This window comes from Lithobates pipiens, unplaced genomic scaffold (genome assembly GCF_037356315.1).
Source record: "Lithobates pipiens isolate NorthernLeopardFrog02 unplaced genomic scaffold, aLitPip1_a1.2 Scaffold_3, whole genome shotgun sequence".
NCBI classification, from domain to species: Eukaryota; Metazoa; Chordata; class Amphibia; order Anura; family Ranidae; genus Lithobates; species Lithobates pipiens.
This window is the reverse complement of record NW_027507790.1, coordinates 255751575-255769487: the sequence shown is the minus strand read 5'-3', so window position 1 is coordinate 255769487 and position 17913 is coordinate 255751575. Positions and strand designations below refer to the sequence as shown.

General features: G+C 46.8%; 1 protein-coding gene and 1 long non-coding RNA gene across 2 annotated transcripts in view; one reads left to right on the top strand and one right to left on the bottom strand.

Annotated features, from left to right (window-relative positions):
• Positions 1-17913, bottom strand: part of PSTPIP2 (proline-serine-threonine phosphatase interacting protein 2) — a 201523-nt gene that overhangs the window by 35672 nt on the left and 147938 nt on the right. The window contains exons 10-12 of the mRNA XM_077463071.1: positions 15985-16083; positions 10883-10979; positions 2190-2247 (exon numbers count right to left, since the gene is read on the bottom strand). Of these exons, the coding sequence (XP_077319197.1) occupies positions 2190-2247; positions 10883-10979; positions 15985-16083 (254 nt within the window). The remainder of the gene's footprint in view (positions 1-2189; positions 2248-10882; positions 10980-15984; positions 16084-17913) is intronic.
• The window catches only part of LOC143941113 (uncharacterized), a 65670-nt gene that overhangs the window by 29277 nt on the left and 18480 nt on the right, over positions 1-17913 (top strand). The gene's annotated exons all lie outside the window — the stretch shown is intronic.

The window sequence follows — 17913 nt, the reverse complement described above, 5'->3', positions numbered from 1 at the left end:
TTGAGTACAGTTTTTGAAAATAGTGAATTACCTTAAAAACAATATATAATAATTATATGTGTAGCGCCGGATCCTAAAGAGCACGCGCTATGCGTTTTTGAAATTTAAGGTTACACCTGAACTCCAGTTTGGTTTGGGTATAATTATTCAAAATTTTGACCTCAGCATCAGTCTGACTGGACTATAGGGTGTTCGGCCTGGCCACCGGGGGCACTGTCTCTTCTGGCAGGCATGGAACCAGTGTCTGGTTGGGTGCTTTAAGGTTACTTTCTCTCAGAGCCCGCCCAGTGGGAGTGTCCCTCTTGCTGTGCTTTCTGGGAGAGGGTACTTAAGATGCGGATGTCACGTGGTTCGGGGTTTCCGGTCCAGAAGTATGTTCTGATTCCATGGTCCTGGTCCTCCTGACCAGCCCCCAGGAAGGCTATGGCCTGAGGTGTGGATCCACCTGACTTTATGTCTCGAGGCTGGCTAGCCCGAGGCAGGGAAACTAAGGAAGGGATTCGGAGGTGGTCTGGTGCCGTCTCCAGTTGTGGAGAGGCCCAGCAACTTCGTTGCTATCCAGGGGAGGACTCTTCAGAAGAAGGCCACGTACGGGTTGGTTTCTTAGCGAGAGCCTGGTGAGGCTGAGGGACCTAAGTGAATCCAATCTCATGGGTATCGCCAAACCGGCTGAAAGATCCAGGTATTACACGAGTGTTCTACAAGTCCTAGTTTTCTACATGTTTTACAATAACGTCTGTGGCAGAGTCTTATTCTTACATGTTCTACAATAACGTCTGTGGCAGAGACTTGTTCCTGAGTAAAGCACCTTGTTGGCTGCTAGGCCTTGTGAGAGAGGGACTGTCCAACTAGAGTGAACATCCAGTTGTGAATGGCTATTCTCTGGATTTAGTCAAAGTAAGAGAGTTCTTTATTATTGACTTTGACACTAAGGGCCGGTTCACACAGCGAGGCGCGGCGAGGCGTCTCCGACTTGCCTCGCCACGACCTGCGGGGACCTCAGCTGCGACTTGCAGAGGACTTCTGTATAGAAGTCAATGCAAGTCGCCCCCGAAGTCGCCCAGAAGTAGTACAGGAACCTTTTTTCTGAGTCGGAGCGACTCGAGTCGCTCCTCTCAGAACGGTTCCATTGTACAGAACTGGGGCGACTTGCGGGAGCGAGGCGAGGCGAGTCGTGTCGCCTCGCATCGCCTCGCTGTGTGAACCGGCCCTAAGAGTACCTGAACTTGTCCTCCTAACCCTCTGATCCTATACTAAGAGGCTGTTCGTTAACTATGTTTTTTGCAAATAAAAATTCCTTTAAGCGGATCTGTCGTCAGTCTCTAAAGTTTCTGGGCCATCTACCACGGGAAACCCCTAGACACAAATCGAGGTGAAGACGGTAACGGTAGGCCCAATCGAACCAGCAGCTCCTTCGGGGGTTAGTGCTACAGATGTATATTACTTACTTGTGGTAATTAACAACTTGACACCCAGGCCAATTCTGACACTTCTTTCCTACATGTACAAATCAAAGTTTTTGCTACAAAAATAAACTCAGAACCACCAAACATATATATGTTTTATTATATTTTAGCAGACCCCCTAGAGCAGTGATGGTGAACCTTGGCACTCCAGATGTTTTGGAACTACATTTCCCATGATGCTCTACTACACTGCAGTGTGCATGAGCATCATGGGAAATGTAGTTCCAAAACATCTGGGGTGCCAAGGTTCGCCATCACTGCCGTAGGGTATAAAATGGTGGTTGTTGCAACTTTTTATGTTACACGGTATTTGCGCAGCAATTTTCCAAACGCATTAATGAATATTAAAAAAAAAAACACTAAAAGTTAACCTGATTTTTTTGTACAATATGAAAAGATGATGTTTTGCCAAGTAAATACATACCCAACATGTCACGCTTTAAAATTGTGCACACTCATGAAATGGCGCCAAACTTCGGTTTCTTAAAAATCTCCATAGGCAACGCTTAAATTTTTTTTTACAGGTTCCCTGTTTAGAGTTACAGAGAAGGTCTAGTGCTAGATTGCGGCGTATGTAACCTGTGTGTATCTGGTTCTGATACTAGTCATTGCCTCAACATCAACTATCCCCACCACACATCCCTGGCCTAAAGAAAACGGCAGGTGTAGCCAAAGAAATTCCAGATAAAATGGCAACTCGTATAGAAGATTGTAGCTTCAAACCTGGTCACTGGCGCTGAATTCTTGTGATTGCTGTAGAAGTTTTCATAAGGGATGGGAGCTGGAAAACACAAGGTATAGAGGCCGTTATATGATGTGCAGCACAGGGGCTGCGCCTTGATGGTCCAACACAAGCATGTAAACCAGGGAGTCATTGCTCTATAGCAGCGATTGTTAACTTATGAGGCCCCGGCACATCACCAAAGGGCCCAATGTAATATTCACTATATGTAATACTTGAGAGGACTGTCAGAAACTGCAGACCGAATGGAGGAGGGTCATGATACATTGTTGGCTGGGGGTAGGCTGCAGAAGAAAAAAGGAAACGGAGAACATGAGGCTAGTAGAGATCAATGATATTACCCTAATCAAAGTTCCCACTACAGACTGAGGTCCGAGGGTCGCACATCATATACCAAAGGGCCACATGCGGCCATAGAACACCCGGGCGGCAGCTGGAGAGGACAGCGTGCAACCTTCCCGCCCGGGGTGGAGAATGGATCGTGACAGGCAGCAGCACTGTAGTGACAGAGACATGGGAGGAGGAGAACACCCGCCGCTGCCGCTGCGCTGTAGGTGGGTTTCCAGCTGAAAGTAAATAAACTTCCAAAGTCAGTCAGAGATTTTCCCACCCTCGTGATGGTGTCAGCCCTGTAGCGGGTGGCACCCGGGTGCGGACCCCACCCCCTAGCAACGCTACTGGTTCACTGTATTTCACCAGGGCATAAATCTGCTGCAGATATTTTTCACTAAACACATTACACCTGCAGAAGTGAGCGCCTGTGCAGAACCCCTCCATTAGAGGCGGTCTCCCCCAAGAGACAATGAAAGCAAGGCTGCCATTTTATCATCGTTGTATTTTAAATTATAGAGACAGAATATCAGCCAAAAAAAAAAAAAACACATGATACAAATGTTATAAATTGAGTTGCAGTTGAGTGAGTAAAATAAGTATTTGATCCCCGAGCAAAACATGACTTAGTACTTGGTGGAGAAACTCTGTTGGCAAGCACAGAGGTCAGACATTTCTTGCAGTTGGTGACCAGGTTTGTAACACATCTCAGGATGGATTTTGGTCCATTCTTCTTCTTTACAGATCTCTAAATCCTTAAGGTTTTCTTGGCTGTGGTTTGGCAACTCGAAGTTAAAGCTCCCGCCATAAATTTTCTATAGGATTAAAGGTCTGGAGACTCTGTGACCTTAATGTGCTTCTTCTTGAGCCACTCCTTTGTTGCCTTGGCAGTATGTTTTGGGTCATTACCATGCTAAAAGAAACATCCGCCACCCATCTTCCGTGTTCTGGCTGAGGGAAGGTTCTCATCCAAGACTTTACAATATGTGGCCCCATCCATTGGTCCCTCAATGCGGCAAAGTCGGCCTGTACCTTTAGCAGAGAAACAGCCCCAAAGCATCATGGTTCCACCTCCGTGTTTGACTGTAAGGGATGGTGTTCTTAGGGTCACGTGTCCCCCTCCTCATATGTACAGTCAAACCAATGAACATCTACATGATTCAGAGAAGGATTGGGAGAAAGTGCTGTGGTCAGATGAGAACAAAGGTGAGCTCTTTGGCATTAAAGTGGTTGTAAACCCCGCTTTGTTATTTTTACATACAGGTAAGCCTATAATAAAGCTGACCTGTAGGTAAAAAAGTATATCTCCTAAACCTGCACAGTTTAGGAGATATTCACCCTGCATGCAGCCACTGACGTCAGCGACGTATGCGCTCTGAAGGTCCGTCATATCGTAACGGAACTTCAGAGCTTCTTGCAGAAAACTGAGGGCTCCCTTGCACAAGTGCGGGAGTGACGTCATTGCGGCCCCAGCAACTCATGTAACTGGAGACTACAAAGCTAGAAGGAAGACCGGTGGAAGATGGAAGCCCTATGAGCGGTGACAGCATGCCACTGGAGGGCTTTGTTGTTTTTTTTTGGGAGGGCTTCATTTTAAGGTAAGTCTCTCTAAGTGCTAGTATGCAATGCACATTATGACATTGCCTTGCCGGGGAAGTTTTTTTTTTTTTTTTTCAAACTGCAGTCTACAACCATTTTAAAGGTTGTGCCATATCAGATGACTGTCCTGGAAAAAAGTACAGCCAAGATGTCAGAAGGGCTTCATTCTAAGGTTATTATTTCATAATGTGTTAGTGTGCGATGCATATTAGCACATTATGCCTTTGTCTTCCAGCATGGGCATACCTAGAGCGCTTGGCACCCGGGGCGGATCCTACATCTGGCAACCCCCCCCAACTTTTAAATGAAAAAACACCCACAATTTTTTTTCATTTACTCAAGAATATTTATTGTATACAGCACACGCCTGGATTCTGCACCCTGTATATAGCACATATCTGCATTCTGCACCCTGTATATAGCACATATCTGCATTCTGCACCCTGTATACAGCACATATCTGCATTCTGCACCCTGTATACAGCACACACCTGCATTCTGCACCCTGTATATAGCACATATCTGCATTCTGCACCCTGTATACAGCACATGCCTGGATTCTGCACCCTGTATACAGCACATATCTGCATTCTGCACCCTGTATACAGCACACACCTGCATTCTGCACCCTGTATATAGCACATATCTGCATTCTGCACCCTGTATACAGCACATGCCTGGATTCTGCACCCTGTATACAGCACATGCCTGGATTCTGCACCCTGTATACAGCACATGCCTGGATTCTGCACCCTGTATACAGCACATGCTTGGATTCTGCACCCTGTATATAGCACATATCTGTATTCTGCACCCTGCATATAGTACATATCTGCATTCTGCACCCTGTATACAGCACACACCTGCATTCTGCACCCTGTATATAGCACATATCTGCATTCTGCACCCTGTATACAGCACATGCCTGGATTCTGCACCCTGTATACAGCACATGCCTGGATTCTGCACCCTGTATATAGCACATATCTGCATTCTGCACCCTGTATACAGCACACGCCTGGATTTTGCACCCTGTATACAGCACACACCTGGATTTTGCACCCTGTATACAGCACACGCCTGGATTCTGCACCCTGTATATAGCACATATCTGCATTCTGCTCCCTGTATATCTGCATTCTGCACCCTGTATATAGCACATACCTGCATTCTGCACCCTGTATATAGCACACACCTGCATTCTGCACCCTGTATATAGCACATATCTGCATTCTGCACCCTGTATACAGCACATGCCTGGATTTTGCACCCTGTATATAGCAAATATATGCGTTCTGCAGACTGTATACAGTACACGCCTGCATTCTGCACCCTGTATATAGCACAGCCTCTTGTTACATTACCCCCCCCCCCCCCCCCCAAATCAGATCAGACAGCTACACAATACACATGGCAGGGGGAGGGAGTGGTGGACATAGCAATCACACTGAACCCCCACCTTAGACCAGCACAGGGGTAGACACAATTCTGCAGGCTGCAGCCTCTTCTTACATTATTCCCCCCCCCCCCCCCTGCTCACTTTCATTCACTGTGTGGAAGCAGCCGCCCCAGTGGAGAGAGATGACAGACACACAGGCAGCAGCAGTGGTGGGTGGAGGCGGAGCTAGCAGGAGGGAATACAGTCACTCACTGGACAGTCTGGACCAGTCCATTGCGGCCTCGGCGCCGGGGGGTGTTCTAAAAAAAAACTAACATGAAAATGAGCAACCAGAGACAGCAGGGATGCCCTTGGGATGATCATACGGTGTTACCCCGAGTCGGGTGCAGAACGGCCCCAAAGCAAAGTCACTCGGTCACTGACACCCCCCAAAGTGTGGCACCCGGGGCGGACCGCACCCCTATCTTCCAGGTTTTTTTTTTCCCCTTCAGCCGCTTTAAGTTGACTCACCATGTTTGGAGGAAGAAAAATGCTGACTATGACCCCAAGAACACCATCCCTTACAGTCAAGCACGGAGGGGGAAACATGATGCTTTGGGGCCGTTTCTCTGCTAAAGGTACAGGCCGACTTTGCCGCAATGAGGGGCCAATGGATGGGGCCATGTATTGTAAAGTCTTGGATGAGAACCTGGTTCCCACAGCCAGAACAATGCTGATGGGTGGTGGATGGGTCTTTCAGCATGACAATGACCCAAAACATACAGCCAAGGCAACAAAAGGAGTGGCTCAAGAAGAAGCCCGGTAAGGCCATGGCCTTGTCCAGTGGTTCCCAACCTCAATCTTCAAGTACCCCCAACAGGCCATGTTTTTGGAATTTCTCTTTGCTAAAATAGCTGTCCAAAATACCAAGCCATTGACTCTGATTTAAAGCACCTGTGCAAGATAAAAGAAAACTTGCAAACATGGCCTGTTGGGGGTACTTGAGGACTGAGGTTGAGAACCACTGGCCTATAGTCAGTCTCCCCACCTTAATCCTATAGAAAATTAATGGAGGGAGCTGAAACCTCGAGTTGCCAAGCAACAGCCAAGAAACCTTAAGGGTTTAGAGAAGATCTGTAAAGAAGAGTGGACCAAAATCCCTCCTGAGATGTGTGCAACCAACTAGAAGAAACGTCTTACCTCTGTGCTTGCCAACAAGGGTTTCTCCACCAAGTACCAAGTCATGTTTTGCTTGGGGGATCAAATACGTATTTTACTCAATGAACTGTGATTTCATTTATAGCATTTGTTTTATGCGTTTTATGTGTTTTCTGGATTTTTGGTTGATATTCTGTCTCTGTCAATACACCTATGATAAAAAAAATGATATACCCTTCATTTCTTTGTGAGAAAACTTACAAAATCTGCAGGGGATCAAATAATTAATTTTCCCCACTATACCTAGAAGCAAGGTTTTAAAGTGAACCAGTCACCTCAGTCATTCTCTGCACTGTTCAATCACCTGCACAGTGCAACTACCGGAGACCGAAGTCCTGTGTAGGCTCCTTGTAGGTCTGTGCTGAACCCCGCCCCAGAGGTGCAGTGCTTGGCATCAAAATTGGTCAATCAGACACTGAGCACTGCATCCTGGGAAGAAGAGGACTCTGGAGGGTGAACAGAGCCACAGGGTAGGGAAAGTATGTGTAAGTGGAAGAGAGAAAAGCCTATCAAGAAAACCTGTTACTTTGCTCTGCCTGGTGTTCTTTAACCACTTGCCCTGCCCCTTCATGACCAGGTCATTTTTTGCGATACGGCACTGCATTGTACAGTTGTGTGACGCTGTACCCAAAAAAAAAAAATAAAAAAATTATGTTCTTTTTTTTTCCGCACAAATAAAGCTTTCTTTTGGTGGTATTTTTGTTTTTTTTGCAATATAAACTAAAAAAGGCTGACAAAAATAAATAAAAATTCTTAATTTCTGTTATAAAACATCCTATAAAAAAAGGAGAAAAAAAAATCGAATTTCTTCCTCAATATGTATTCTGTTACATATTTTTGGCAACATTTTTTTTTAATAAGTGTATATTGGTTTGCACAAAAGTTGTAGTGTCTACAAACCATGGGACAGATTCATGGAATTCTTATTTATTTACTTATTTTTTGACTAGTAATGGCGGCAATCAGCGACTTATAGCGGGACTGTGACATTGCGGAGGACAAATCGGACACTAAATGAAACTTTTTGGGGACCAGTGACATCAATACAGTGATCAGTGCAAAAAAATATGCACTGTCCCTGTACTAATGACACTGGCATGAAAGGGGTTAACATCGGGGTGATCGAAGGGTTAAATGTGTTCCTAAGAGGTGCTTGCCAACTGTGTGGGGGAGGTACTTTTACTGTGGGAAGGCAGAGATCCATGTTCCTGCTTTGTAGGAACACAGCCTTCCCTTCTCACAGAACGGCGATCTGCCTTGTCTACATAGGCAGTTTGTTGTTCTGCCTGTCTCCCAAACGATCAGCAAGTCCTGGCAGACATCCCGTTCCCTGGACCACTGATTGGCTCTCTCTGTGTCCAATCACAGCAGGAGAGGGTCACTCGCAGCCCGCGTGCGCGCCCCAGACCTGGAAGTGCAGGATTGCGTACAGGTACCTGACCCTGCCCAGGGGGAACGATTTGCTGCGGTATATTTACTGTATATGGTCGGCAAGCGATTAAAACCATCATTGCATTGTTAAGCTGATTTTTCAAGCTGATTGTCAAGCTGATCTCATATACATCATTATTAACAGCTTCCAATCGGCAGAATGGCACGGGTGGTCAAAAGGGCGTACAGGTATGTCCCTTTTAAATCACGGCACTGCAGGCACACACGTCCGCTGCATTCTCAGTGAACGCGGTTCCCGCGACTCGATGTCCACCGGGTGCCCGCAATCATGTCACGGAGAGGTAGGATGGATAGACGCCTTTGTAAACAAAGCATTTCTCGTTCTGCCTAGTGTCATAACAGAGATCACTGCTCTCTGTCATCAGGCGCAGCGATCGCTGTCATGTGTGTTGAAGCCCACCCACCCTCCCCCACAGTTGGAATCACTCCCTAGGACACACTTAACCCCTTCATCACCCCCTAGTGGTTAACCCCTTCACTGCGAGTCTCATTTACACAGTAATCAGTGCATTTTTATAGCACTGATCGCTGTATAAATGACAATGGTCCCCAAATAGTGTCAAGTGTGTCCGATTTGTCCACCATAATGTCACAGTCAAGGAAAAAAAAACGCAGATCCCCACCATTACTAATCAAAAAAAAAAAAATGCCATAAAACGATACCCTATTTGGTGTATTGCGCTTTTTTTTTTTTACCAAAAATATGTAGAACAATACATATCAGCCTAAACTAAGGAAAAAAAATGTTTTTATATATTTTTGGGGGATATTTATGTAGCGGCGGCTCCTGAAGAGCACGCGCTATGCGGTTTTTCTAAAGTTAAAGTTGCCTAAACTGCAGTTTGGTTTGGGTACAATCTAAACTGGGCCTCGACATCAGACTGACTGGACTGTGAGATGTTCAGCTTGGCCACAGGGGGCACTGTCTCTTCTGGCTGGCATGGAACTATGGTCTAGTCAGGTGCTTAAGTTACTCTCTCTCTGAGCTCGCCCAGTGGAAGTAGCCCTCTCGCTGTGCTTTCTGGGAGAGGGTACTTAAGATGCGGATGTCACGTCGTTCGGGGTTTCCGGTCCAGTATGCTGTGCTAAGTACATGGTCCTGGGCCTCCTGACCAGCCCCCAGGAAGGCTCTAGCCTGGGGTGCGGATCTACCCGACTTTAATATCTCGGGGCTGGCTAGCCCGAGGCAGGGAAACTAAAGGAGGATTCTGAGGTGGTTGGGTGCCGTCTCCGGTTCCGGAGAGACCCAGTGTACTTCAAGCATTCTAGGGGAGGACTCTTCGGAAGAACACCACGTACGGGTTGGTTTTCTTAGCAAGAGCCTGGAAGGGCTGAAGTAACGGAGAGAATCCGGTCTTGTGGATATCGCCAAGCAGGCTGAAAGATCCAGGTATCCTACGAGTGTTCTAAAGCTTAATTTCCCCACATGTTCTACAACGTCGTCTGTGGCAGAGACTTTATCTTGTACGTTTCTACAATGTCTGTGGCAGAGACTTGTTCCTGAGTAAGCACCTTGTTGGCTGCTAGACCTTGTGAGAGAGGGACTGTCCAACCTGAGTGATCATCCAGTTGTGAATGGCTATTCTCTGGATACAGTCAAAGTAAGCAAGTTCTTCAATGTTTTTTTTACTTTGACACTAAGAGTACCTGAACTTCTTTTCCAACCCTCTGATCCCAAGTTGAAAGACTGTTCAATGGTTTGAGTTTTGCAAATAAAATGCATTCAAGTGGATCTATTGTCAGTCTCAAGTTACTGGGCCATCTACCACGGGACATCCCCTAGATGTGCAACAAGGAGAACGGAAGGTAACGGTAAGCCCAAAAATAACCAGCAGCTCCTTCGGGGGTTGGTGCTACATTTATTAGAGCAAAAAATCTAAAATATTGTGTTTTTTTTTTTGTTTATAGCGCAAAAAATCGCAGAGGCGATTAAATACCACCAAAAGAAAGCTCTATTTGTGGGTAAAAAAGGATGTCAATTTTGTTTGGGTACAATGTTGCACGACCGCATAATTGTCAGTTAAAGCGACGCAGTGCCAAATCACAAAAAGTGCTTTGGTCAGGAAGGGGTAAAATCTTCCGGGGCTGAAGCGGTTAAAAGAAGAACATTTTTTAAATGACTATACAAACCCTTTAAAGGAATTCCATTATGACAGAAAAAAAACACCGCTGACTGAAAATGCGAATTGCTTGGTTCACCCAAAACAAGTAGCCAGATAGGGACTTCTGAATTGTCCCTGACCCTATGCTGACGTTACAGATCTGCATGCTTGTTCCAGGGCAGTGACTCAAAAAAAAAAAAAAAGAAGAAAAAGAATGAACCCAGAAGATACGTGTAGAAGCTAGCCAGCATTTTCAGAAGAAGGTGAAGAATTTGTAGCCGTTAAAGCAGAAGTAAACTCATTGATTTAACAGTTTAAAAAAAACGATTACATTCCCGGCATGCCAGGATTGCTAACTGTCACATTGGCTTGTTCTCTCAACCAAACCGTCAAACCATCCAATGGCTGGTGTCATAACGGATCACATGTGCTGCATCATGGCAGCTGAAGATTAAACCGAGGCCAAGATGGCGGCTTTCTTGGCTGAAAACAATTGGAGGGTTTAGTTCCACTTTAATTTTTTTGAGATTTCTCTCTAGGTGTAATGTTGATGTACAATGCACAATTGTAAAAAAAATACTAAGTCAGGGGGTACCTGGTGGTTTGTCTCCGGTCCTATGGCCTTCTGTAAAACATTCAATGTCTTTTTCGATATTACAGCCCTCCAGCCCCTTACGGACTTCTTCATGGATCTGAAAGATCACAGCAATTACATGAGAGTTAGAGAGCGATATTAAGGGGGGTCTATTTCTAAAACATTCCTTAGATCAGGGATGGCGAACCTTGGCACTCCAGATGTAATGTCACACGTAGACAAGTGTGTATGAATGTATGTGACATTCGTCCAACCAATGTTTTATAACTAGAACCCTAAGTGGTTGAATGTTATTTAACTGTCTTATACTGGCCAGTAGATCTATTGTATTACAAACTGGACTATCATGTTAGCTATCGATCAGCACTGAAAATTTGGAGTTTAAGTGATACCATTTATTGGCTAACTAAAGTTGTAAATAACAAAATAACCCAACATGTTGTGTCGAATCCTTGAATCTTTAAAAGAGATGTATGGGTTGTTTTTTTTTTTAGAATCATGAGGCCGGCAACTAGTGATGGGCTTGATGTTCTAGTCGAATTTGTATCATATGGTTCGCCCACTGTGGAGCGCCCCATAATGCACTGCAAGTTTACAGTGCATTGAAGGCTGCAGATTGGCCAAAGCATGCACCTGACCTGTATGCTTTGGCCAATCATGGCGCGATGTGCTGTGAGAGCTATGATTGGCCAAAGGCAGGGTGCCTTTGGCCAATCATGGCTCAGGGGCTAAGTCCACACCCCACACTATATAAGGCTGCTTACACGGCGGCCGTATATAGTGTGAATTAAGAGAGAGATTAGGCAGGGTAGTTAGTAAATTGAGCGTGCAGTTAGTGTAGAATATATAATACAGTGCAAAGTATATAATGCAGTCAGTGTAGTATATATAATACAGTGCAGAGCATGGGCGTAGCATAAGGGGTTGCAGGGGTCACAATCGCAACCCTGCCAACCCTAGATCCAGGGGGCCCCTGCAGCCTCCCTGTCATATTATCATGTCCTCCACAAAATCCAGCTCCGATATGCCCTAGGGCCCCACAGCCACGCTACAGTACTGGGCTTCTACTTTGCCTTCCACAGTCCACACCCCTCTGTTCCCATTGGCTGGGGAGAAGCTGTGAGCCTTTTCCTGAATGGAGAGGAGCACAAGGTGAGAACAGCCCAGGATGGGGAAATGTCTGTGCTGTGCGCTGGCAACATGGAACAGTAACCGAGCTCAGCAAGACAAGAGGAGGAGAGTGCCGTCCAGTAGCCACGATGGGACCGATGTCACTGGTGAGGTATGGCACTGCTTAGTGTCTCCTAGTCACCAGATGGGATTCTCTGTACCCCCCCACCACCTGGGGATATCTACTTACCCCACTTCCCTGACAACTGGGGTAAAAACACACACATCCGGGAGGTGCCCTTCCCCCAACACCTGCCAACACTGACAGAGAAACCTTCAGAAATTGCTAAAACAAATCCCTTAACACCTCCTCGGGGGGCCCCTGAAGGGCTGCAGGCTCCAGATTTTGTGTCACATGGCTTTGCCCTCCCACATCTAAGTTGCCCCCCCCCCAAAGCCCCCTGACCACCCCCTCCGCTCTGCCTGCTATGCCCAGCTACTGAGCTCCTTTCCCATTACAGCACTCTATACTGTTCCTCCTCCGCAGGGCTGAAATCACATTCCTTTACAACACGGCCAGTCAGCCACGATCTGCACAGGGTGTATCTGCCTACTGCAACTGGTTCTGACCAGGGGATTTCACAAGTCAGAAGGGCAACATAAAAGCCAGATACACCCTGTGAAGACTGACAGACTGTGTGTAAAGGAATAGGATTTCAGCCCTGTGTAGTGTTGGGTGGGAGCTTTATACAGTGCTGGGATGAGAAAGGAGCTCTGCCATGTGATCTGCCAGGGGTCCCTGTCCTCCGATTCTCCAGCGGTAATCCCTGTCCTCCGATTCTCCAGCGGTAATCCCTGTCCTCCGATTCTCCAGCGGTAATCCCTGTCCTCCAATGTAAATAGGAACTCTGGGAACTCAAAACTGTTAAGCCACTTTGAGTATCTTGGAATGTGGTGGATGTATCTGCACACACGTTGGAAGTAGTTAGGGGGCCCCAGGTCAACTTTTGCATCGGGGCCCACAAACTTCAAACTATGCTTCTAGTGCAGAGTATATAGTGAAGTCCGTGTAGTGTATACAACGCAGTGCAGAGTATATAATACATTGTATTGAAGTGGTTAAAGGGAACCAGATGACAGAATAAAAAAAAAAAAATGGCACGGGGTCCACCCAAAATCCATACCAGACCCTTATCTGAGTATGCTGCTAGGCAGGCCAGGAAGGCAGGGGACGAGCGAGTGCCCCCCCACCCCGATCCATACGAGGCCGCTTGTCCTGAACATGGGGAGTGTGCCCCCCAAAGCACTTTGTCCCCATGTTGATGGGGACAAGGGCCTCTTCCCAACAACCCTGGTCGTTGGGGTCTGCGGGCGGGGGGCTTATTGAAATCTGGAAGCACCTGTTAACAAGGGGCCTCCAGATCTCAGCCCCCCCTATTTGAATGGGTATTGGGTAGATTGTACCCCTACCCATTCACAAAAAAAAAGTGTCAAAAGAGTATAAAGCCACAAGAGACAGTTTTTGACAAGTCCTTTATTAAAAAAAAAAAAAAAAAGAGAAGAGTCGCATGACGTCAGAAGGGGGCAGGGTCACTCTGTTACGTCTCCAGGTGGCCCCGCCCTTGCCTATATAAGAGCTGTCAAAGCGAAGAAACATCAGTCGGCGAGAGGCCTCCCATGGAGGCGGAGCATTTTGTATTTTGTATTTTTGCTATTTTTGTGTCCTTCCGGTGGCATGATTGATGGTGGATTTACCTCGCAGGACACTTTTTTTTTTTTTTTTTTAAATAGAGGACTTGTCAAAAACTGTCTCTTGCGGGTTTTAAATTTTTTGACACTTTTTTGGCGAATAGGTAGGGGTACAATGTACCCCTACTCATTCACATGGGGGGGGCAGATCTGGGGGTTGTCGGGAAGAGGCCCTTGTCCCCATCAACATGGGGACATGGTACTTTGGGATGGGGGGTGCTCTGCTCCAAAGCACCCCCCCATGTTGAGGGCATGTAGCCTGGTATGGTTCAGGAGGTGGGGGCGCTTATTCTCCCCCCCTTTTTTTGACCTGCCAGGCTACATGCAACAATGCTACTGTTTGGCCCATCCCTACCGGCAACCATCATACACAGGTACGCAACTGTTAAAGTATCATCCACAGATAAGAATCATTTATTGATTACATGGTGAGTATGCAGCACAGAAGGCTAACGCGTTTCGGCTGCACAGCCTAAAGCCGCGTACACACGGGTGGACTGTCTGGCCTACTTAGTCCGCCGAAACACATTTCAGCAGACAGTCCGCTCGTGTGTGAGCTTCAGCGGACTTTTTCAGCGTGCAGTCTGGCGGACTAAGTATTTCGGAATTTCCGTAATACTGTCCGTCGGACTCGCATTTCGGCGGACAATCCGCCCGTGTGTGTGCCAGTCCGCCGTACTTTTGAAATGAGCGGACTTTTCCCGCCCGGAGAAAAGTCCGCTCATTTCGAGCGGGTCTCCAGGTAGGCGGGGACCGCGAAGGAGACGTCGCTGGCCCCGCCGCCTGGTATGGACTTAAAGGGGAACCTCAACGCCGAAAAAAATCGTCATTCCAGCCGGAGAGATCGTCGAGGCAACATCTCCTGGAGAAGAAGAAGAAGAAGAAGAACGGAAGGCGGCGGCAACGGCGGCGACAGAAGACCGGGCCACCGCCTGTAAAAGAGCTATAAGAAGGCGCGGTGGCCCGGCAGAAGAACCGAAGAGGGGGACAAGACCCCCGAAGTCGGGAGAAGAGGCCGGCGGCGAGGAAGAAAGCCGGACTCCTCCGCTAGCAAAAGAGCTACAAGAAGATAGCGGAGGAGTCCGGCGAGAAGACCCCCGAAGACGGAAGACCCCCGGAGCTGTGCAATAAAGTATTTTATCTCGTGTGTTGTGTTTTTTTTTGTACTTTTATTTTACAGGTGAATGGGTAGGGGTACATTGTACCCCATACTCATTCACATAGGGTGGGGGGCCGGTATCCGGGGGCCCCCTTATTAAAGGGGGCTCCCGGATTCCGATAAGCCCCCCGCCCGCAGACCCCGACAACCAACAGCCAGGGTTGTCGGGAAGAGGCCCTTGTCCTCATCAACATGGGGACAAGGTGCTTTGGGGTGGGGGGGCCGCGCGCCCCCCCTTCCCCAAGGCACCCCCCCATGTTGAGGGTACGCGGCCTGGTACGGCTCAGGGGGGGGGGCGCTCGCTCGCCCCCCTTTCCTGGCCGGCCGGGTAGCGTGCTTGGACAATGGTCTGTTGTGGACTTTGGGGGGACCCCCACGCCGATTTTTTTGTTGGGGTTCCCCTTTAAGTCCATACCAGGCGGCGGGGCCAGCGACGACTCCTTCGCGGGCCCCGCCTACCTGGAGACGCGCTCGAAATGAGCGGACTTTCCTTCGCGTGTGTGGGGGAGTCCCTTTATTTCAAAAGTAGGGCGGATAGTATGGCGGACTTAGTACGCCGTATTAGTCCGCTCAAAAAGTGGTGTGTGTGGTCAAGTCCGTTCATTCGAAAGTATGACGGACTGTCCGTCGGATTGTCTGACGGACTAAGTTGGCCAGACAGTCCGCCCCGTGTGTACGCGGCTTTACTCATAGCATCAGGTTAAGGCTGTATAGCTGAAACACGTTAGCCTTCTGTGCTGTATGCTCACCGTGTAGTCAGTAAAGGATTCATATCTGTGAATATGTACAGTATGTGCCATACCTTTGGAATCATTATGGAAGCTGGAAATCACTGGAGCAGACACACCGCTATTCCAGTCATCTCCACTGGTTTCTGTTTCCCACGCTGAGCGGCTGCCCTGCTGCATTGTGAACGTAGGAGGTCGCTCGCTTGGCATGGGCACCATTTAGAGAACACTTTGCATTTTCTCAGAGAATTCAAAACATTCTCAGATTGGGCAAGGTAGAGAAGTGGAGCGGTGAGGTAACACTCTTGCCTCGTCCAATCAGAGAACACTTTGCTTTACCCCCCCCCCCTACTTACCCCATCGCTGACGACGCATTGCTGGGACAATTGGTTGACGTGAGTCCACACTGCGTTCCGGTAATAATTTATCCGATCCCATTCCTGCTTTTCAAAAAACTGCAGAGGAAAATTAGAAACAAAAAAAATAAATAAAAAATCTGTATTACACCTCAGAATTTTTCTTAGTAGACTAAGGCAGACATATTTTGTCCCCAACGTACATCATACTTGGGCCTGGCAGATACAGAGCAGCAAGAAAGGGTGTGTTCATGTACCGTATATACCGAAACCTACAACACTAAAACCTGAGCCCCAGCCTTCCCTTCAGTCTTGCACAGTTGTACCGGCTTCTCTCCTATACTGAATTGGCTTACTCTGATTTCACTGCACACTATGAGCCTCTCACAGTGTTCAGTAAGATTTACCCCCCCCCCCCCCCCTTCCTGACCAGAGAATTTTTGGGGATACTTCACGGTGTTACTTTAACTGACAAATGCGCAGTCTCTGTACCCAAATAAAATGTACGTCCTTTTTTGCCCACAAATAGAGCTTTCTTTTGGTGCTATTTCATCACCTCTGCGTTTTAAATATTTTGCGCTATGAACAAAAAACAAACCAACAATTTAAAAAAACAAAACAAAACAAACACACTATTTTTTACTTTCTGCTATAGAACACGTCCAATAAAAAAAAATGTAAGACTCAAATTGCTCCATCAATTTAGGCCATTATGTATTCTGCTACATATTTTTGGTAAAAAAAAAAATCCCAATAAGTGTATAATGATTGGTTTGCGCAAAAGTTATAGCGTCTCAAAACTATGGGATATTTTTCTTTATTTATTTTTTACTAGTAATGGCGGTGATCAGTGACTTATAGTGGGATTGCGGCGGACACCTGGGACACTGACACTTTTGACACATTTTTGAGAACCAGCGACACCAATACAGTAATCAGTGCTAAAAATATGCACTGTCACTGTAATAAAATGACACTGACTGGGAAGGGGTTAACATCAGGGTATGATCAAAGGGTTAAATGTGTTCCTAGCTGGTGTTTGTGTACTGTGTGGGAGGTTCTAAGAGAAGGTAGTGATCCTTTGACATGTGCACTGCCGAAAAAATTTGTTTGTTTTCATTTCATTCGTTTTTCGGGTCAAATCGTAAATTTGTAAATTCGAAAATTCCTAAATTCGAAAAATTTCGAATTTACAAAATAAGAAAGAAAAATCCGAATGGTTCGAAAGAACAAAAATTTGAAATAACCAACTAATAATTACTAATAACTATTACTAATGCCGCGTACACAAGACTGGACATTGCGGCAGAAAAGGGCAGCACAGTGGTGTAGTGGTTAGCACTCTCACCTAGCAGTAAGAAGGGTCGCTGGTTCAAATCCCAACCACGACACTACCTGCCTGGAGTTTGCATGTTCTCCCTGTGCCTGCGTGGGTTTCCTCCGGGTACTCCGGTTTCCTCCCACAATCCAAAGACATGCAGGTAGGTTAATTGGCTTCTGTCCACAATTGGCCCTAGTATATAAATGGGGACCTTGGATTGTGGGCTCCTTGAGGGTAGGGACTGATGTGAGTGTGCAATGTACAGGGATAGGGACAATTGTAGACACTCACACAGGTTGAACTGGATGGACTGGTGTCTTTATTCAACCTTACTATCTATGAAAAGGTCAGACGGAATCATTCCGTTGGATATTACTATGGTGTGTGGGCTTCTTCTGACTTTTTTTTTTCAAAAATTCAGACGGACCTAGAAATAGAACATGTTTCAAATCTGCCCGACGGAATCAATTTGTATAGGGAAAACTGTTTGTATGCTGGTCCGAGGGATCAAATACAACGCAAGGGCAGCTATTGACCTTGCGTCGTATCCATTTTTTCTTGATTGTTTGTAATACAACATTGTCACACACGGACTAGGGTTAGGGAGG